This window comes from Natrix helvetica (assembly GCF_964273705.1).
Source record: "Natrix helvetica genome assembly, chromosome: 3".
Lineage (NCBI taxonomy): Eukaryota > Metazoa > Chordata > Lepidosauria > Squamata > Natricidae > Natrix > Natrix helvetica.
The window spans coordinates 78,404,915-78,428,281 of NC_138549.1; the positions used below are offsets into that span (position 1 = coordinate 78,404,915).

Sequence of the window (23,367 nt, forward strand, 5' to 3'; positions counted from 1 at the left end):
AGGGGGAAGAGAGGAGAGGGGAAGGGAAATAGGGAGGATGAAGGGGTGAGGATGAAGAGGTAAGGGGGAGGAGAAGAAGCAGGTAGGAAGGGGGGGGGATTATACTGTATTTAAGACTTTATCCATGCAGGTTATTATCAGAAATAAGGGAGAGGGATGAGAGGGGAATAGGGAGGAGAGGGGGAGAGGCAGGAAGGGCAGGGGGATAGGAAGGAGGAAGGGAAGGGGACAAAGTGGTATAATGGGCTAGGGAGAAGATGGAGGAAAGGGGGAAGGGGATGGGACAGGGAAAATAAGGTTGGGTAGAAACACATGGATTGGGGGGAGGGATTTTTATGTTTTCATGACTTCATCCATGCAGGTTACCAGAGGGAGGGTGAGGGAAATTAAGAGGAGAGGGAGGGAGATAGGAGGAAAGGGAGGGGGTAAAGAGATGGAGTGGGACAAGGAGGAAATAATTCTCTCCTGCTGATCTTGAGAGTTTTACAAAACGTTTTAATAACTTGGTTTTTTGAGATGTGTGCCACTTGGACGACATAAGTATTCAAATTCAGGAAGGATAAAATGGGAATCTTGACACCATGAAGACCATTCAGTTTATTACTGCATAAGACTGAACTGAGATCTATTGACCTGTATGATGATGATGATGATGATGTGTCCTATCTCAACATAGAAACTGTCTTGCTGTCTGGCTTTGCTGATCATATCTTCTACGTGGTTGTTGCTATATGTATGTTGTATTTTAGTAAAGTCTAATAAACAAGAACTTAGTTCTTGGCAATTGTTTGATTATGTAGTTTTCATGGAACATGCAGAATTGGTTTCCTATTGCAACCTTCTAGGATATTCCAAATTCCCAGTTTGTCTGTAAGTCTGGGATTTCTTGATGGAAATTTTAATAATCAATAGCAGATCTGATCATGTTTAACTGCTTGTCAACTAGTTGCCCCCACCAACTCTGGACTAATATTCCCTACTTAAATTCTATTTTCAAATGAATAGACAACCTTTTTAGAGGGTACTATTTTTGATTACTTAAATAGAAAAAAGGCTATGGAAGTAGAATTTATTCCTCCTACACCATTTTTAGCTATTGTATCTCAAATCAGTCTGTCCTGCTCTCAGGTTTCAGTGCTAAGAGCTGAGCATTCCAATTCTTAGATGTCTCTAAGCCTTTAAAGAACAGTTGCAAAATATGAGAATATCCAGATTCCTCTTCATTTTTTGCACATCATAAATATATGATGTCTATATTAAGGTATCCTGAAACCACATTGTTGGAGTGCCCTGGGTTTAGGTTCTGGGATGACTTCCATGCCTTGCCCCCAAAATTAATAATTGGCAGGCACTTTTGGAACCTTCTTTTCATTCAGTCCTTGAATGTCTCCCAGTCCTTTGTATGCTGCAATCTTCATTCAAGAGCAGTCCAGATAAAGTTATACATGCATGATTATTATTTTTCTGCTTATGCATTCTAATAGAGGGGAGGGACTATGTAGAGTCTAATGGCTGAATCTTACAAAGTGACAGAATTATACTAACATACAACTTTCTAGATACATAGGATTCTTCACCTTAGAGTTGGTTTCTGTAAAAATCAAATGTTTAAATATAATTCTTGCTGGTATAGAAAGCTAGTTATCACCTTATGTGGTTCATGCATGTGGGGAAATAGGCTGGCTGTTGCCAAGGAAACCCACACTTCTTGTAATGAATCAGTTAAAGGTGCTATTGCACTCTTTATATATATATATATATTTAACCATGTTTCTATCTTGAGTTATTGAACAGCAGCAGCTCTAAACAAACTGTACATCTTCCTCCATCATCCAGTTTCTTATCTTTAAGAAGCATATGATTCTCTCTAACTTAATATGAAGAAACCCAATAGGCAAAGTTTCCTATATACTAGAAAAGAACAATTAACACACTAACTATAGATATAGCGGCATTCTAATTTTAAATACTTTGCATAAGGTACACAGTATGTTAGGTATCACATTTAATGTTTATTTGATGTTCCCTTCTTAACCACAATTGTTCATTTAGTCTTTGGCAAATGCCTTTTTCAATGTTATGGCTTTAAATGAAATTACCTAGAATGTTGGAAGTTACATAGGCATTACTTAATCTATGATTAGAGTATCCCTCTTAGTGAATAAATCAAAGTTGGTTGGATTCACATACAAAAATTGGCTGGATTCATAGAGTATAATTTTTGCTATTCATTTACTATCTAGTGCAAGGGATTGGATCTTTAAATCTATAGATCTATCTGTAAGGAAATAATCTTAAAATACGTTTACTCAGAAATAATTTCCATTGACTTCAATGGGATTTACTGACTTCCGTGTCAATTGACAGTTTTTTCCCCTCACAGTAACAGCCACTTGCCAATAAATACTGACTTCTTTCCTGAGATGAGATATTTTATCTAATATGCCTATCCTAAATGTCAGAGATTACAACACATTTCAATGTCAATTGGAATTATAAAAATCAAATTACTCTCAGAAGGTTTTTTCCTAGTTCTAAAATGTAGAAATTTAGGAAATAACATATGCTAATATGTATTTTCATCATGTCTTACTTGGGATAATGGAAATTCTTAAACAGCTGCAAGGGCCTCTTATCATTCTGATTTAAAAAAAAATCTTTAAAGTTAATAGTATTGCCGTGAACCAGGCTTTTTAAAGGTCCTAAGGTCCTTGCCCTTGCTTAATTAAATTTAAATTTAAATTACTTTTATTTTAGTCCATAATGGTAGAGCAGATATTACAACTCATTTTCTATAACACTCACTTGAGCCTCATACAGCTTGAAAGTTCCTCCATTGATCTGCATGCTTCTTTAGCTGTGGTTTGAAACAAGAGAACTGTATGAATTGGATATGTCTGCTAAGGAACAAGAACTCCCTTTCCATGAACAGAAAATATTTAAATAAAGGGTTCATATATAAGGGGTTAGGCTTGGCCTGTGACTCCAGTTCTTCCCCCGTTTTTCCAGCTAAGAAAAACCCATTTTAATAGTGTCTTTTGATTAAGAATTGTTTTCCCTTAATCCTGAATGTAAATATAGTCAATAGCATGCCCCAAACCCTGTCCTACTTTGTGCTAGATTCAGTGTGCAGTGTCCTTTGTGTCCTTCTCTTCCTCTTTCCTGTCTAAGCTTTATTTCTTTTTCTCTGTTCCTAATCATTAGGGTTTGTCCAAATCAGGCAAAATGCAAATACCAGTTTTACTTCCCAAAACCAGAATTGAAAATTTTAATTTTTAAAAATGTGGGTTGGGAGGTAAAATAGAACTTTTGAAAATGTTGTTTAGCCTAGTTTAAACATTATGATAAACATCATTAATTTTGAAAAAGGAAGCATACAGAGGTCAAGGATATAGAAACAATCCCAAAACTCTGTCTCTGCATAATTAGAATTAGAATTCTTTATTGGCCAAAGGTGATTAGACACACAAGGAATTTGTCTCCAGTGCATAAACTCTCAGTGTACATACAACAACAGTAATAGATCATTATCATGGTCACTGTAAAAATGCATTAATCAGAAAACATTAGATACCTAGTGATAGTCATGGATATTAAATAAGCAAACAACATAAATCTTACTAGGATACTGTGAACAATATAAATCATGAGATACAAGCAATAAAGTCATAGTCATAAGATGATAAGGAGATGGGCAATAGGGAAGAGGAGAATAATGATGGTAATAATTGCCTTTCTAGAGAGTTTGACAGTATTGTGGGAATTAGTTGTTTAGCAGAGTGATGGCATGGGAAAAAACTATCCTTGTCTAGTTCTGACATGCAGTGCCTTATAGTGTCATTTTGAGAGTAGAATCATCTACGTGTTCATCATGCCAAGTCTCAATTGCTTTGGTTAACGGATCGCAGAACACAAGACCGCAGTCAGAAAAAAAGAAAAAACTTCCTCCCTTTTCCAGCACCTTAAAGCAACAGAACATGAAATTGATTTTGAAGGAACCAAATTACTCTCCAAAACTGACCACTTCAACAAGAGAATAATTATGGAAGCTATCAAAATAGAGAAACACCCCCCACAACATGAATAAACGTGATGATACCACCTACCAGACATCTGGAAACTAGTCCTAGTCAATAAATGGGTCCCAGTCACAAAAACCGACACAGGACCCAGAACAACACAGGACACCATCACCAATCACCCTCACCAAACATCAATTCCATCAACCAATCAAGATGTGACAACACAGCCAACCAGTCCGTTTAAAGCAACAAAGCCAACATTCCACACACACCTATGTTTATAGAAAAACGGCAGCTCCGATCACGCTTTACTCGCACAAGCAAGAAGCCAAAGGCACCAGCCTGAAGATGACGAGTGTGACTTCGTTGAAACGTTGCCAAGATACTGTCAATCTTGGTGGGAAGACGGCAGCTCCGATCACACTTTAAGTCCAAAACCCAGCCTGAAGATGGCAAGTGAGACCTCGCTGAAATGTTGCCAAGACAATCTCAATCTTACACGGGAAAAGACCCAAATATAACAAGACCAGCATACCTACACTCGTGAAAATCTACGAAAACATACATACATACACACACACACACACGTGCTGACTGCCAATTGCCTGCAATTTAGCAGTTTGAATCTCACCAGGCTCAAGGTTGACTCAGCCTTCCACCCTTCCGAGGTCAGTAAAATGAGGACCCAGATTGTTGGGGGCAATATGCTGACTCTGCTTAGAGAAGGCTGTAAAGCACTATGAAGTGGTATATAAGTCTAAGTGCTATTGCTATATATCAACCTACTAAAAAAGAGAATTATTATTTAACGGGTAAATCTGAAAAATGATAGCTGTTTTCAGTGGGCCCTATCTAAGACCCAATGAATCATTTTAGGATAATTTGTTAATATTGCTTTTTAAAATGCAATGTATTGCTGTAATTACTGTATCTCTCAAAATACTTCCTAATATATTTCTGATATTTTTTGCATATGGGATAAAATGAAGTGGGTATTTATATTCTCAGATAATCAGTGAAACATTCCTGGAGGAATGCATTTTTGTTTCTAGCAGTAATCCACTACATGCTAATTCAAAAGAATTAGGATACGTAGGGCTTCCACTAATTTCCCTCAAGATGTGTCAAAGAATCATAAACAATTGCCACAATAATATAATTGAGAATGAGGCTACATCATCTCACAAGTCTTCTGTTGTGGATGACAGGACAAATATATTAAAAATTACATATTTTAGTTCTATATGCAGCACACTACCAGTACAGTCTTTGCTACATAATAAACCACTTGTATGTCGCTTCCACAAAGATAGGTTTGATTCATAAATCACAGTACACAGTAAGCCCTAAGGTAGTTGTTTAGTTTTAGTCTAGACTGAGTTGATACATTGTGCTAAACCAGGAGTATCCAACCTTGGCAACTTTAAGATTTGTGGACTTCAGCTCCCAGAATTCCACAGCAAGCATGTACACTCCTGTGCTATAAAGTATAACATTGCTTCTTTAGTTTTGGCACAAAAGGCTAATCATTCCACTCCAGTTTCAATAAACGAAAGAATCAATGCTTTACTGTAATGTGTAAGGAGTCAGCATCTGACATTTAACATGCCTATTAGAGATACTGTATATTTATTGAAGCAATTCCTGAGTGCCAAATTTTATTTACTATGTCTCATTATTAATTGTGTACCAAGTTGCAGCTGTCATGTCATCAGTGCACAGCAGCGACTTCTGTTTCTCTGTATGATTTACATGGAGATCAATAGCCTGGTATTCCATAGTTATTGGGGAATTCTCTCTATGAGAAATTGTTGTTCTGCTGTGATTAAAAGATACAGAAGACTGAATTCCCAGTGACAGAATTGAGACTGCTATTTACATATTTCAGCCTATTTTTTAATATACCTTTCCTTAAATAGCATATGTGAATTCCCTTGTTATCTACTCCTTTTGTGCGTTTTGTTCACTTGAAGCAAGGTATGTGTGGACTCTATGCAAAGAAAATAAAACTGAAGTAGCATCTGCTTTAAAAGAAAGAAAAACTGATTTTACCTACTAAAAATTCTACCTGTGCACAGATGTATCTTACTCTGAAGCAGAAAGAAATTTTATAAGTTATTTCAAAATGTTATTTTAAAACATAACATTTCAAAAACTTGTTTTTCTTGGAGGATCACTATGATAGATAACAAATATACAGGTTCGTTTAGTGACTGTTCAAAGATACAACAGTACTAAAAAAGTGACTTACGACTGATCCTTTCACTTATGACCATTGCAGCATCCCCAAGGTCACATGATCAGAATTTGGACAAGTGGCAGGTGGCATATATTAATGACAGCTGCAGTGTCTGGAGGCCATTTGTGACCTTCCCAGCCAGCTTCTTACAAGCAAAGTCAATGGGGAAAGCTGGATTTTCACGATTGTGTGATTCCCTTAACTACTGCAGAGATTCACTTAACAACCATGGCAAAAAAAGTCATAAAATTGGGTGCAACTCACTTAACAACCCCCTTGATGAGCAATGGCAGTTCTGGTCCGAATTGTGGTCATAAGCAGTTAAAACAGAAATTAACCAACCAAATAACTGGTTTTCACTGACACTTGGGAAGGTAACCAAGAAGGCACTAAAGCAACCTATTGGGGATAAGCTCTCTATGGCTGGAGCAGCTGCTTATAAGAGGCTGTCTTATATCTCTCTCACACACACACACCAACTGTTTTCAACACAGAGAGAAGTGCAGCCACTGATTTATGACGTATTTTTATATGTATTTCATGTAGTTTCTGAGTCAGAGTCAGGAATCATCTTTTGCACCACATCCAACGTGATCAGCATCCCTGGAGTTTGTCATTCCAGTGACTCACTAATTGGCCCGTATGGCAAACTGGTTCTCATATTATGATGATTAATTCATCTCTGCTCAGGTTTGTTTCAGTCTGCAGCAACTTAAGAAACTCTCAGAATTTGCTGCTGCTATTTGGGAGTCATAGAGAAAGATCCAGCTCATTGGATTCAATTATATCGGTTTCCTCCATGGCACAGAAAGCATTTAACCTTGTAATATATTGAGGAGAATAATTTTGACCTCTGTCTGTACTTCATGCCCTTTTGAGAGAGACAGATGGACAGGGATGGAGGGGTGGAGAGGAGAGAGAGAGACAGAGACAGAGACAGAGAGACAGAGATAGATATACAGTAGATACATAGATACCAAAAGGGCATGAAGTACAGACAGAGGACAAAATCATTCTCCTCAATATATATAACTTGATTCTCCAACAAAAAGAGTGAAAGTCCAGTATATTTAAATTTATTGGCTGTGCTGGTATGACCAGCAGGCTTAAGAGTCAAGACGGCATGAACGCAGATCAAGATTTGCTGAAGGGTGCAATGCAGATATGCGTTACGATTTTTTTTTAATAGCACAAAATAGATCTCAGAAATATACATGTTATTGTAAAGGTTTTAGACAAGATGCCTGTGAAGTACATATACATGGGATTGGGACGACTGTAAATAGTAGCCATTTTGAAATAATACGTAGCACTAGCACTTAGACTTATATACCGCTTCACAGTGCTTTACAGCCCTCTCTCTAAGCTGTTTACAGAGTCAGCGTATTGCCCCCAACAATCTGGGTCTTCATTTTACCAACCTTGGAAGGATGGAAGGCTGAGTGAGCCAGCGAGACTCAAACTGCCGAGCATATTATTATTATTAATTTAATGATATTTTCTTCAATTGGAGCAGTTGTCTGGACTCACATAACACACAGAAACATAAATTAATATCAGTAGGTTTGTACATCATGATAAAATAAAGCTTTATGAATATATAAATTGCTTTGGTTATATCAACTTTAGTTGGCTAGTTTGTAGTGCATTGTGTCACAGTAAACGCATTGAAAAATGCTGACAGGAAATGCCATGATAGCAAGGGGGAGGGGGGAAATACCTTCTACTAGGGTTCAGTTCTTATTGATTACATTAATGCCAGTTTTTATGGCAACAATGCAGAAGTAATTGGCTACTGCTTCTTCTGATCATAAGTTTAGGCCTTATAGGGGGGGGGGGACAAGTGTAGAAGTATGTGGGAGCTCTGTCTTGGGGACAGTCCATGTGAAAAGGAACTAAGAGTCCTGGTAATTTATCAGCTGAACATAAGCAAGCAGCATGATTCATTGTTAAAAAGGCAATACAATCTTGGTCTGCATTAATAGAATTCCTGCATCTAGTTCACAGGGAGTAAACAGTACCATCTTATTTTGCACTTGTTAAATTGCACTTGGCAATCCAACCTCCAACCCTGGGCTCTGCACTTTAAAATAGTCATGGAGAAGCTGGAGTGGCTTTATAAGAAAGCTATCAGAATATTAAGTCTGGAAACCAAGCTCAATGAGAAATGTTAGAGGAGCTGGGTACATTTAACTTGCAAGAGGGAAGATGAGGGTTCTAGGCGCTGCTTGGAGTGTCCAAGCACGGGTTAACTTCAGCTTGCTGCCCAAGGACTGAGTTCGAATTTCTTGTAGCTCCGCCCCTTGATCTACTCAGAGGCTCAGTTTTAAAAAACTCAGTCGCCCTACAGGACGCTTTTTGGGGTGCTCCAGTCCTTGTGCAAGAAACTGGACCCACTAGATAGCATAGTGTAGCTCCTTCTTTTGTTTTTTTGAGTACAGTTAGACAATTCCTTAGCGTTTGTTATTTTCTTCCTCGTCGCTTTAAATAAGAGACTGAGACGCGTGAGGCAGGCTGCCTGCAGCGTGGCTTGCCTTCGTTTTCCACGATTGCAGCCGCTCCTCGGGGGGGTCGTTTGGAATCTCCCAACGACCAGAGTGGGGTCAGGTAGGCAGTTAGGGACCCCAGGAAGGCGTTAGGCTTCCAATTTCTCCCCTGGGGTCACTCCAGGCACGAAAAACGCACGCGGCCGCCATTTTGGATTGCAAAATTGGCGCGATTTTCTCCCGGGCTTTTGCCTTTGCCGCGCAGCCTGCTCTCACAGCAGATCACCGCTGAGAGGATCCTTAACTCCGGGCCTTGTTCTGGGTCTCCTGACGGGCTCCCCTTCCTCTCTAAACCTCCTAAGCGGCTGCAAGGGTTCTTTTGAGTCTACCAGACCATTCACTCTTGCCTATCAGCGCAGATCTGCAGGCACCCGGCCTTCTAGCCGGCGCCATAGACCAGCCCCACTTGCCTCAGCTTCTACAGGCCTCGAGCACAGCAAACCAGCAAAGGCCTCATCTCATCTGACCTTCACCCAAGATCTGATGGAGAAGCAAGTGGATCCTCAGGCTGGTCTTACCACCAGCAAACGCAGCAGGCCCAACCCTGCTGCCAAAGGTGATGGGGTGGGGTGCCCAGCCAAGGGGAAGCGACCCAAGGTTCAGAAGACCTCCAAGGCCGCAGAGAAAATGGCTGAAAGGCGCCAAAAGGCTCTTGAGAAGCAGTTCCAAAGGGCCCAATCAGCTCAACAGCAGCAGCCTTCTGCACCCTCACCCAGGGAGGAAGGGGCAATAATTCCTGCCCCCTCCCTCCAACAAGCTGAATCCATTCCCTTGCCAGCTGAGGAAGATTTTGGGTTTTCTCCCAATCCCTCTAGGGCCTCCCTTGGTTCCCCCAGCCATTCCCTGGTTGAGGATTCCCTGGATGAGGCAGATTCCCTGGATGGGGAGGGTTCCCTGGCCCCCTCCCAGGCTGGCCCAACCCTCCTCCAGATGTAGGAACCACACCTGTCCAAGGCCATGCAGGGGGTGGTGGAGCGCGCCATCGCTCAGGGTATTTCTGATGGCATGCAGCAGTTGGTCTCCAAGTTGCCCCTTATGTCTGCTATTCCCAGCAAGGGCAGATCTGTGAGACCCCAGGCCCCTCTGGCTAGAGAGGTCTCTCCCACACCCACTGGCATCAGTGAGGTGTCTGACTGTGAGGAGGTTGAGCAGGAGGCCCCGGTCCTTTCAGAGGACGAAAACCCCTCCCCAGAGGCCCCTTCCACCTCTGGTCTCTTCAACCCCTCCATGTTTAGAGCCATTCTGACCAAGGCCTGTGCCGCGGGCCCCCAAATGGGGCTCCCTCCGGCAGATAAACCCACCTCTGACCAAGGTGGCAAGATGGCCACTAACTGTCTATGGATTAGTGGACACCTACACTGGATGAGTTTCAGTGACTTATAGGATCCCTTTCAACTCATACTTTGTGATATGCTATGGTGATAAAGGGAACTCAACCATGGTGAAACCTCATCAGAGCTTCTTGGGCATTAATCTTTCCACAGCTTCATTTTCTGCATCTCCAGTTCCCAATAATACTTTTTTTAAAGTAATCTTAAGAATTATTCTTTCAGGCACAGTGTATGACTACATTAAAAGAAACATTCCAATGTTTTTCAACTGTTCCTCAGGATATTACTTTCTCTTCTTTATATAAGCCAATCTTTTGAGCCAATACTTCATCTTTAAAAGGTACAGGCTCTTCTTTTTGTATTTCCACCATCATTAATATTCACCCAGTCTGCAATTGCTACCTTCTTGTCTTGCAGCTATATAGACTACATACATAGATGAAGTGGCTGAAACAAAAAATCATTGAGCAACAGAAAAATGCTTGCAACAGGTAGTTTCTGGGAAGCTGCAATTTTATTTAATGAATATTTTAATTATAACTCTGTTCTTTCAGCTGCATTTTATTGTTAGCCAATTGAGCAATATTTCTAATGGGCAGGTAGGCCATGAAACAAATGAATTTATTAATGCTGTCTTCTATGAAATTGAATCCTCAGAAGCCAGACAAGTGAAGACACGCTCAGAGACATGAGCGGCATTTAAATCCTTTTCATATCGGTGAAACAAAAATAGCTTTGTTTACATATATGTCCCACTGATATCAAGGTGCAATGTCCACCCAATGGCTGTACAATCAATTTCCTCAAACTGTATCTGTCAGGTGGTCCTGGCAGCTAGGTTTCCTGGAAGATATAATGAAACTTTCCTAATGGCTCCCATAATAGGGACTCAGTGGCTCAGTGACTAAGGCGCTGAGCTTGTTGATCAGAAAGGTCGGCAGTTTGGCTGTTCAAATCCCTAGCATTGCATAACAGAGTGAGCTCCTGTTACTTGTCCCAGCTTTTGCCAACCTAGCAGTTCGAAAGCATGTAAAAAATGCAAGTAGAAAAATAGGAACCACCTTTAGCGGGAAGGTAACAGCGTTCCGTGCATCTTCAGCATTTAGTCATGCCGACCACATGACCACGGAGACATCTTCAGACAGCGCTGGCACTTCGGCTTTGAAACAGAGATGAGCACCTCCCCCTAGAGTCAGGAATGACTAGCACATATGTGCGAGGGGAACCTTTACCTTTAACGCAAAGGAAAACTGAAGCACAGTCATGGTTTCGCTTAGCAACCTCTTCACAAAAGGACTACCTACTTTATAAATACAATTAACATTTCTTATGGAAGAGCTATTCAAAAGCCCTAGTTTAGTTTGGTGGTCAGGAAAGGAAGCCAGAAGAAATGAAAGAGAATTATAGGCTTCCAGGCTTTGCGTATCAGACAAGGTCAGTAAGCTTGGCTAGAAGAGTCTAAGAGGAGACAGAGATAGCAACCAACTGCCTTACAATCTCTTTTTAATACCACATTTAGAATAATGAAGGGAAGATAATTAAGAATGGAGAATTCAAAACTTGTCTCAATTTGCGTTACCAAGATAACAATTTTCTATCTGCTACTGCATCTAAGATACTACTGTACATCATCATCCATTTCTCTGGAGAAGCCTTCAAGAATTGGAAGCGTGCAATTTGTCACCATTTGTGGTGGCATTGTTTATTATATTTATATTCTTTCCTCCAGGATCTATAAACAGCGTACATAGCACACTTCCTTTAAATTTATCCCTTCATTGCCCTTGTGAATAGATTGGGTGGACAGATAGCTAGTCCCAGTTGTATGCCTTTTTGTTCAATCAGTGCTATTGCTTTTTAATCTTAACCCATTACAAAACTAACAAGTCACTTTACTTAATTGTTATTCCTTCTTGCCTGAGGTAGTGTTTCAGTAGTAACTTTTACAAATATGGGAGCCATTAAAAAGGTAAAGATAAAGGTTACCCTCGCACATATGTGCTAGTCGTTTCCAACTAGTGCTCATCTCTGTTTCAAAGCCGAAGAGCCAGCGCTGGCCAAAGATGTCTCCATGGTCATCTGGCTGGCATAACTCAACGGTGAAGGCGCTCGGAGCGCTGTTACCTCCTACCAAAAGTGGTTCCTATTTTTCTACTTGCTTTTGAACTGCTAGGTTTAACAGAAGCTGGGACAAGTAACGGGCGCTCACTCTGTTATGGGGCGCTAGGGATTCGAACAGCCTAACTGCCGACCTTTCTGATCGACAGAAAGACACTGAGCCACCTTTACAGATCTGCAATGGTCTAAATGCAAGGACTGGCCACAAACATACCGTATTTTTCGGAGTATAAGACGCACCTTTTTCCCTCAAAAGAGGCTGAAAATCTGGATGCATCTTATACACTGAATACAGCATTGTTTGCCCCCGAACCTCCGCCCCCTTCACCAAAATGGCCATGCAGAGCCTCTAGGAAGCTTTTAGAGAGCTCCTGGGGGATGGAGAGGGCAGAAATGAGCAAAAAGCAGCCTGGTTTTTTGCTTAATTTTAACCACCACCCCAAGCCCCCAGGAGCACTCTATAAGCTTCTAAAGGCTATCCATGCCTTTTTTTACGAAAAATGGGCCCATTTTTGCAAAAAAGGCTCATTTTTTTGCTCATTTCACCTCCCCTCCCCCAGCACTCTGCAAGCTCCCTAAAGGCTTTTCATGCCTTTTTGGGGAGGGAAACGGGCCCGTTTTTGCAAAAACGGCCCGTTTTGGGGAGGATTGCAGAGTGCAAAAACTTTTTTTTTATTTTTCTCTTCAAAACCTTGCTGCGTCTTATACTCTGCTGCATCTTATACTCCGAAAAATACAGTACTTTTTTTTATCACTGTTCTAATTCTGAACAGTCACTAAAGAAGACAGTTGCTAAATGAAAACTACCTGGACTTGACATCTAGGATTTTTCACTCAGCGTTCACTCTCCACATATGAAAATAATCAGTTACTCTCTCAAAATAGGTTTTTGAGCTTCTGGAATCATTTATTCACTAATTATCCAAGAGAAAGTCCCTTTCCACAATACCGTGTAGGGACACACTCGGAACACCTCTATGTGGTCCGTATTTCTATCCAGTTCAAAGAGCAGATCTGTTTATTTTCATTCTTGCCAAACCTGAAAGCAAATGTTTCCAGGATGCACCAAGCAAATCACCACTCTTCTCCAGATGAGCAATATTAAGGTGCAAAAAAGAAATCTCATCAGTATCCCACCCATAAGCTATCCCAGTTCCAGAAGCAATAACATTTCCCTCTCTCCCAGATTAGCAAAAAGGGAAATGATATAATTGGTTACTGTTCTTTCATTCCTGTCTATATTTTTAGCTCACATTTGTTGAAAGTTTCTTTTTAAACAAAATTTGATTGATTGCTCTGCAGAAAAGGTTATCAGCACCAAAGACATCTTTTCTCTTGCATTTAATGATGCAAGACTCTTGAAAATTCCCGCCTGGACTACTGTAACGCTCTCTACATGGGGCTCCCCTTGAGGTGCGCCCGGAGACTGCAGTTGGTCCAGAATGCAGCCGCGCGGGTTATTATGGGGAGATCGAGATTCTCCCATATAACACCTATCCTGCGCGAGCTGCACTGGCTTCCTGTGGCCTACCGGGTGCGCTTCAAGGTACTGGTTACCATCTTCAAAGCGCTCCATGGCACAGGGCCCAGTTACCTGCGGGATCGCGTCCTGCCCCATACATCCCTGCGACCCATTCGCTCACACAGAGAGGGGCTACTCCGGGTGCCGTCCTCTAGAGAGTGCCAGAGGGCGGTGCCCAGGAGTAGGGCCTTCTCTGTGGTGGGCCCTACCCTTTGGAATGACCTCCCCCCAGACATCCGGACAACAACCGACCTTCGCTCCTTCCGTATGAAGCTGAAGACCTACCTGTTTTGTCAAGCCGGCCTGGCATAACGTTACAATCTTGCCACCCCAGGTCATTTTATAATGGGAAATTTTGTTTTTTAAAGTTTTTAGAGTTTAATATTTTTGGGGTTTTAAATTTTGTAAGTATGCTTATTTATGGACTTATTTTTACCTCCTCTGCACGATATATGGTGCTATCTTGATTATTGCTCTGTACGTCGCCCCGAGTCCCTGTGGGGAGAGGGGGCGACTAATAAGTTCAATAAAATAAATAAATAATAAATAAAATTAATGATGGGGAAAATATATTGGGACACCACAGGCAAGCATTTTCCTCAGCACTTCTAACCATGTTTGCACATCACCTGTAAACAGCTACTACAGAAAAGGGAGGGATTCCTTTTAAACAATGTGTACAGACAGGTATCAAAAAACAGAAGGTGAAGGCAGGAGGTAGTGTGAAGCACAGGTTCCCACCAGTGGGAAAATGAACTACCCAGACATTTGACAGGCCTGTGCACAGAACAAAACCAGCTTTGCTCTGAGTTCAAGTAAACGTGCTTAAAACCAGATAAACTCTTGAATATTGATGACTTTATAGACACACGGGCTTGATGTTGATAATGAACTGGCACACACACAGATGATGTAGAGGTGCCCTCAGTTCATGCCAAAAGCTGACTAGACATGTCATGTTTCACTACCCTTTTATCTGAACTGAATATGTATTGCAGAATACTCACAATTCTCATGAATTTACATATTAGGGAAGACTGGTACAGGAGATATATGTTCCACTGCTGATCTTTTCCTTATTGGTCGTCTTTTTGCAATCTTATCTAGGCTCACTCACTGAGATACATTCTATTCACTCTCAAATCCTGTATCACTTTATGAAAAAGTGAAAAGCCTTCACCAACTGAAAAGCAATGGGTGGCAGTGGAGAAGATTATTAGGAAGACACTGAGCCTTTGCCCATTTGCCTCCAAACACAACACCAACATTCCTGACCTTGTTTTTCTCATTCTCTCTATGACTACTTTGGTGTAGCAGTTAAGGCATCAGACTAGGACCTGGAGACCACAGGTTCTGATCCTATTTTAGGAATGAAGCAATCGGAGTGATCTTAGTCCAGTCTCTCTCTCATAGGCAACAGGCAATGGCAAACCACCACCAGTAGCCAAAAACTGACACAAAAGGCATATACATATCATCATGGATATTGCCTTCATTTTATCCCCCGTGAGACACTTACAGTATATATCATGAAAGTGAGTACGCCTCCTCACATTTTGTAAATATTTAAGTATATCTTGCCAGCAGTTTAGACATTAATGGCTGTGAGTTGCGTTATTTTGAGGGGACAGCACATTTACACTGTTATACAAGATGTATACTCATTACTTTACATTGTAACCAAGTGTTAATTCGCACGAAAAGGTATACTTAAATATTTACAAAATGTGAGGGGATGTACTCACTTCTGTGATATACTGTAAGTCATCCACAGCTGCACCAGTGTTGAAGTAGTATTTTCCCAATTACAGGTAGTTCTCAACATAAGACTGATCCATTTGATATTATAGCAGATCCTGGTCCAAAAGGAATTTATGACCCAATTTTGAAATTCTGATGCCACATCTCCTGCGGTCCTTTGACTGCATTTGGGTGCTCAGCAACGGATCCACATTTACAGCCCTCTGCAACATCATGCAATCATTGGACTGCCTTTTGTAACATTTTTGCTGAAAACTGGCATTAACTTCTGGTTTCTAGGGAAAACAAGCCCATGGTGAATAATGGGTTTGCTTACCAGCCCCAATGTTTACTTAATGACCACCACAAAAAAGGATCACAAAAACAGGTCTAGTTACCCACTTTACAATCATTACAACTTACAACTGTAATTGCCAGGCTCAATTACAGTCATAAGTTAAAGGCTACCCAGACGCCAACATTAACCAAAGACAGACTCAAAATACATAATATTAGGCTTTGCCACCTTGGAGAACAGTCAAGAGATTGCATTGATTGGAAACTGGCAATAGACACATGTTGGGAACTGGCAAGTGAAGCAGCAAATGCTGGCCATGTTTTCTGTTGACTCAAAGAACGGTAGGCAGCGCTTCAAGCATAGGGAACAGGTCTTCTCTACCAATCCTCCTCTCCAATGTGTAAACTTGTGAGAGTTGATTATACTTTGTGTGAAATGTTTCTTAAAGTGATAAAGCAAGGATTCCTCTTTATGTAACTTTCCCCCACCTTTGTCCAGGTTTCCCTTCCTAGCCAGATTCAAGATGAAAATTTTAGTAGAAAAATGAGAGACAGTCACTTCTTTATACAGTACATATTCAGAATGGCAACCTCTCCAACTTTTCCATTTTAAATAACTGGGCTTTGTTATATCTATGTGGATGTAATCAGTACACTTCTCCAGGACATTAATTGATCAATCTATCTCCAGAATATAATGGATATAAAACAGAGCAGCTGCCCCCAACGTTTCTGGCTTGGCAACCCAGCTGGGTGGGGGAGAGGAACTGGACCATGTGAGCAACAGGCCAGCACATGCGCACATAGTCCTTTTGTAAGTGGTGGGCCATGCACACAGTGCGAGTTGCATAAGCAGTGGGCCGACATGCATGTGTGTGATTGCCTGCTGGGTTGAGGTGCACACATTCTGACCAGCTACTCATGTGGCCCAATTCTGAATGGGCATGATCTGGTAGTGGGACACGGTCCATAGGTTGGAGACCCCTGATATCAGGGGTAAAATCATTGTTCTACCACCAGGATAGAGGGTGTTACTGCTTGGTAAAAATAATATGCCTCTGTCCAGATGATATAGTTCATGATAAAAGAAGGCGCCTGATAGTTTTCCAAGTATTGTTTTAAGTTTAAGAAAGATTCTCATTAGTTCATGGACTTAAAGGAGCCTACAGCCATTATAGTGGTAGCCAGTTGTGTATGTCTCAAAAATACTGGTATCCAATATATCTAATAATGTACTACCACATATGCTTCAAGCACCATTTGCATAAAATAATTTTAATCTTCAGATTTTATGACAGCATATGGGGAAGAAAAGTAAGCATTCAGATTCTGAAATATTATTTTTAGTTGCTGTATAATAAAAAATTTACCCCCATGTTTATACCTTTAAACGATTTATAATTAGAAAGAAAAGGCCTGAGACGTGTTTAAAATTATATTTGCTACAAGTTATAACAAGTAATATAGCTCTGACTGAAACTATAGTTCATGACAACGAAAACATAAAATATAGAGTGCAGAATTAAAAGCAGAAATGCTATTTGAACCTAATTTCAAGTGTTGAGCAAGTTTTTCAAGTGAAAATATAACTTTTATATTTACACTAAATGCAGGTTCGTAAGAATATAAATGCCTTTCTTTTAGAACAGTCCATTCCTTCCAACATAGTACAGTGAACTTGATAATGGCTCATCAAATTCACTTTATCCTTAACAAATCAGCTTTACAATACAATTCTAAGTTCCTTTCATAATTGAAAAAATAAATGTTTTATTGTGCTGTAAAATTCATTCTCAGGAAATCATGCAGATAGGTTGTAGCTTGTAACCCAAATACATTCAGCTACTCCACATCAGTTTAAAATTGAGGTGGTTGACAGGGTCTCAGCTAGCTGAATGTATTTGGGTTACAAGCTACAACCTATCTGCATGATTTCCTGAGAATATTTATATATAAACCCCAACCCCATGGTTTATTTCAATAAATGTTTATGAGAGTTAACCTTTTTGAACTTGATCCTCATGCATTCTACTTTTAATGCTACTGTCTTCATAATAAAGTGATCGGGTTTCTTTGGTTTTGGCTTATAATTAATAAGCCAGTCAAGTGTGGTTTATTCATTAAACCACGATTTAACAAACATTCTTGAAAATTACGAATATCTAAGAAGAAAAAAAACAATAAAAAATAGAAACAAAATCCTTTGTCAACTAAAATCCACTTCATCACATGTACGATTTTCTGAGACTCAGCAGATGTCCATAACCATCTTAACCCTACATGAGATTTTTTTTTGGGGGGGGGGCATCTCCCTAATACATTTTAATGAACCAAACCCCAGGGCCGGTTAGTTAGGCGTTCCTTTCCAGGCCTCGGGTATCGGTTCCAAGGCGTCCTCCTTTGCAAAAAAAAAAAAAAAAGGGGGGGGGGAACACGGCAAAGCATCGCGGCCGATTCGTTTCCCCGTCGACCCCTCTGCTCCAGGCCTTCCAGCGCCCTCCTCCTTTTGCAATTGCGCTCTCCGGCGATCTTCCCATTACCAGCCTCTCTTCTGCTCCGAGGATGCGCCTCAGACCATCCATGGGTGATGATGGAGAGCGCCCTAACCCGCATCAAGACCGGCCACGTGACCCTCTCCGAGTCACGCCGGACGTCACGGAAAGACCGCTCCGCTTTTCTGTCCACTCTGCTGTGCCCCCACTCCTTCCCCCCCAGCTCCGCCCAAGCCGAACCCCGTTCACCATGAGGAAGGGGGCTGTGGCGAGGCAGGGAAGCGCGCATGCGTCTGCGTGCCCGGCTCCTTTTTTTTTCTTCCCCTCCTCCTCCTCCTCCTTTTTTTTTCTTCTTCCCCAGCCTAGTACGGCTGTGGCGGCGGGTAGCACGGACAGCGGTAGAAACGGCTGGAGGGAGAGCGAGCGCCGAAACGGCGGCAGGTTTTGGCAAGGCAGTCGCGGAAAGGACAGAGGGAGGACAGGACGGAAGGAAAAGGAGAGGACCCGGGTGCGAAGGAAAAGAGCAAAGCACGCCACACCCAGCTCCGCCGCGTATCTTTCCTGCAGTGGCGCGCCAGGCTGGTTGGGCAGTCTCGCCGGGTCTGGAGAGCTGCTGGCCATCTCCCAGCCTCCGCCTCCGCCTCCCCTTCCTCTTTCAGCTACTGCAGGAAAAGCCCCGCCGCCGCCTCCCTCCCACTCGGACTCCTTTTCCCGCCCCCGCCGCCTTGGGTTGGAAGGGCAGGGAGAGAGAGAGAGAAAGAGGGAATCTCTTTGGGCTCGCCGGAGAGCTGCTCCTTTTCAAGAGCGAGGGCGGCGCGGGGAAGACGATCCGCCTGAGGAATCTTCCGAAGTTGCCCTTATTTTGCGCTATTTCACGATTGGCGTTCGGGGATCGAGACAAAGCGCCCGAGGAGAAGGGGGAGAAAAAAGAGGGCACCCGAGCCCTTTCCCCACATTCCTATGCAGCGGGAAAACAGAGGCGGAGAGGGAGGTCGCTCCCGGTGAAGCGTCGCACCCGCTCTCGCTTCTTCTGCCGCAACCAAATCGAGGTCGAAACGTGATTCGGGGTTTTGACAGATGCCCTTTTCCCCCCAGCGCGGCTCCTTCCGGCAGGAGAACCATGTAGATCCCTTGTAGGGGGACGGGAGGGGAGGGGAAGAGGTTTCCGTGGGCCGGGGTGGGGGAGGGAGAGGGAAGAAAAATGGGGGATGCTGCGGACATCAAGGAGATGAAGAAGACGTTCATTGTTCCAGCCATCAAACCGTTTGATCACTACGATTTCGGCCGAGCAAAGATCGCCTGTAATCTAGCGTGGCTAGTGGCCAAAGCTTTTGGGACAGGTAGGTTGATGCTTCTTGTAGCGCCTCCTTTTCTGCCATTCTGGATTCTTGCTCTGTTTCTCTTACTGGTCTATGTGTGAATCCTTCATCCGTTGAAGGCACGGATAATAAGCATAACAACAAAAGGAATCAAGGAAAATAACTCAAAGATGCTATCAATATTATCATTGTACAATGTACATTGTGTCCCTGCTACAATTGCAGTTTGGGTTACAGTGAATGATGTGGATTGCCTCCCTGTGAATGGTTTTTTTAAAAATCAGCCCTCCCATCATTGTGTGAAAAGGTTACTTCCTTTCCGTTGACCTCCTCCTTAAATAGACACTGGTTTTTTTCCCATTTAAATAGGGAGAGGGCCGCAAATAAACTGAAAACAGAAATGTTGCACGGTGTTTTTGACATCTGGGGGTTATGGCTAGTCATTCAGATTACTGCGAAACACAGTTGTGTTCTTTCAAAACAATGCTCAGGGTTTTCTCCTTGGGAGAAGCTTGAAAGAAGTATGAAAAGGGGGAGCGTCTTTTGATTGCAATATAGGCTGTAAGGAGAAGAGTAGCTTTTTTTTCCCATCAAAGGCTTTCAGGGAATATTTACCCAAAAAAGAAGAAGTGACAATATTAACATAGAGAAGGCAATGATAAATAATGGAGACATCTCCCAAACCATTACAAGGTGACCATCTGTCATTGTTCAGTCTCTCTCCTCTGTTTTGTTATTGTCTACTATAGAATAATGGGGAAAGAGTACCTTTCTACTTTCAGCTCTTCAACTGTTGAATTTAGTATATAATGTAATAAGATAACAGTTGTGATTTCCTGATAAAAGGTTAGATGGTACCTCTCTTAGAATATGTATCCTGTGGGAAGTGGCTGTTACAAATTATCAAGTTAAGGTACAAGTGACTAGCTAGATTTACATTCAACTGTCAGTCTGTCTTTTGTGCAGGGGGGTTATTATTTTTCAAGACCTTGTGTTTCCCCTTCTTTGAATGCTTGTGCCTAAAAATGCTGATGTGCTGGAAATTTAGAACAATACCTAAATTTCAGAAATGGCATACTGTTATTATATGCCACATAGGATTTTACTTTGCAGGTACAATCTTGAAAAACATTTTAATTATGCATAGTGGTAATGTTGAAATAATTTTTGTCTGGTAAACAAGTGAAACCACATTCCTAAATTTCAGCTCCTAGTCACAAAAATAGTACAAGCATCAAATACACAGAAATCAGGTGATGTGTATGAATGTGTGAACTGTAAGCTACAATCCTGTGTGTTCATTGTGTCCATAGAGGCACTATGCCTCATTGAAGTCAGTGAATAATATCCAAGTAAACAGACACACATGACCAACTTGGAGAAATGTGTAATTTATTCTAAGATAAAGGGTTTAGTAAACATACAAGCAAGAGAGTTGGCTGTTTTCTGTTTACAAACTTTGTTGATCAAGTGCCGCTTTTCAGAATACTATTTTATAGAGACATTATTTAAACTGTCCATAATTGTCCTGGTCTGGATTGATTTAATTAAGATTTCAAAGATATTTAGGAAGTGATGACAAATAAGTGTATGCAGTATGAAACACAGAAGCATATTATTTCTTTGCATGAAGCAAAATTTAGAAAACGATACCAGACACAGAAGACCATTATAACATCTCCTCTCAAATCAGTTACTCTCCACAGAGAGTCATAGGTCTTGTAAACATATGGGCTTACCATTCAGAAAAACAACAGACAATTTACCAAAGTGTAAATGCGACTTTTGTGTTATGTTTTCATAGTACTCCAATTGTTTCCGAAGTAACTTGTTTTGTGACAGTATTTACTTCATACTTGAATTGGAACCGCTACTGATCAAAAATGCTTCTGTTTTGATCAATCGCTCTTTTTCTAGCCTATTCAGTTGGTAGCTTTGAAATTTGCAAGTATAATAGAGAATACATTCAGAAAATGGTTGCTATGAGAGAATTGTAACATTCTTGTTGCTAAAATGTCAATTGTCCCATATCATACATTTGATGGAAGGCAAATCAAACAAGTTGCTGCCTGCTACCATTTCTAGGATGTTCTCTGTCATGTTCATCTTATTGCTGTCTTTCCTGTAGCCATCTTCCATAGAGGATTGGTTAGTGAACAGAGGCTATAGTGAACATGAAGACAATGTTGGACACCAGTGCTTAGCAATATATCAAGTTCTTGTTGAATTTAATGAAATGTAAAATACTACTTCCCACTATATTGCCCAAGTAACACCACCAATGAGGCTGACTCTCAATTTAGAGTAGAGCCTTCTTCATAGAAAGTTGGGGAACTTTTCTAGGGAAGTATAAATGGTCCTCATGATGTCTTGTTTTACTTGACAATTGGCAACATGTTTCTTCTCCTGGGCATTTACCACACTTGCTTCTGGACTGGATTTCCTGACTGCTGTTTAAAATGAATCCTTGTTTTAGTCCTTCTCTAGTGGGTATAATTATTTTTTTGTTTTATGGGGGCTTGTTTTACTTTTGATTATTTTTATTAAATATAGCTTTTTAAATTTGTATTCTGCTCTAGGTTCTTTTATGGTGTCAGTGGTGGAGATGTTTGTTATCGTTAAGAACTATAGTCATCAAGTTGCCCATCTTTTGCCTATTTTGATAATTACCTCATCTGAAAATAAGATCATGTTTTAGCCATTATTGTTGACATTTTTTGGAATGATGCATTGTGCAAATCTAGGTACTCCAGTTTAGAACCATTGCTTTATGGCTTATTGTTGTTTGTGAGGCTACCATAATTGCTATTTAAAAAATCAACCCATAGCAGCTCATTAGGATGTATGAATGAATCACTCTTCTAATTTTCTTAGAATAAAAAGCTCTTGGAATTGCTTGTGCATCTCTACGTCATTGCTCTGAAAATTATATTTCTTACAACATGGTTGTCAAACACAGCATTCAGTGTGGTTCTTTGCCCATTTTTCACCTCTTTTGCTACCTTTATAAAGCAAAAGGACTGAGAATCTTAGGATTCATTAATACATCACACTGAACTATATTCTCTTGAACTACGGTTTGTTATATAGGCCTTAATTAAGTGAATTTATACAAAGCGCAGAGGCTGGATTCAGCCCAAAAAGCAGCCTAACCACCTTGTGGTATAATGCAAGGCATAAATGAATCTCATCAGTGACAAATATTGAGTGGTCCCCAACCTATGTATGTAACCTATGGGATCAGTTTCGTGGAAGACAATTTTTCCATGGATTTGGAGGAGGAGGAGGAGGCATGCACAACCTAGATTCCTTGCATACACCGTTTAGAGTTGGGTTTGCTGTGCAGCCTGGTTCCTAACAGGCCACAGACTGATATTGGTCCATGCCCCAGGGACTGGGGATCCCTGTAACATTGCATGCAGGGTCATCAACATATGAAAATCAATGCCCTATTAATTTAGGCAATCCTAAGCAGCTTTGCTTAGAAACGATTGTGTTTCTGAATGGAACACCTATTTAGGTTGACGAACTGTACTGACCCTGTAAGGTTTTCTTAATTCTTGTAAAGTATTTTCAACAGGAAATACTGCCTATTATTGGGCAATATGAAAATAGACTATACATCAGTAGGTACATCCATTGTATCTCCCCCTCCAGCAGTTGTTATCAAAACTGCTGTTTTCCTGTTGCTGCTGGCAGCAAGGAGGCCAATTTGTTATCTTCCAACTATGTGTTATCAAT

At 41.1% G+C, this 23,367-nt stretch overlaps 1 protein-coding gene across 3 annotated transcripts in view; it reads left to right on the top strand.

The window, feature by feature from the left end:
* The window catches only part of CAMSAP2 (calmodulin regulated spectrin associated protein family member 2), a gene marked incomplete at its 5' end in the record, with an annotated part of 115,204 nt that overhangs the window by 559 nt on the left and 91,278 nt on the right, over positions 1-23,367 (top strand). For 2 of the 3 annotated variants that reach the window (XM_081947707.1, XM_081947708.1), the window contains one exon: positions 19,509-19,647. The exons of the other annotated variant lie outside the window; for it this stretch is intronic. In XM_081947707.1, coding sequence (XP_081803833.1) covers positions 19,509-19,647 — 139 coding nt within the window. Of the gene's footprint in view, positions 1-19,508; positions 19,648-23,367 lie in introns of those variants that run through there. 3 annotated transcript variants of the gene reach the window in all.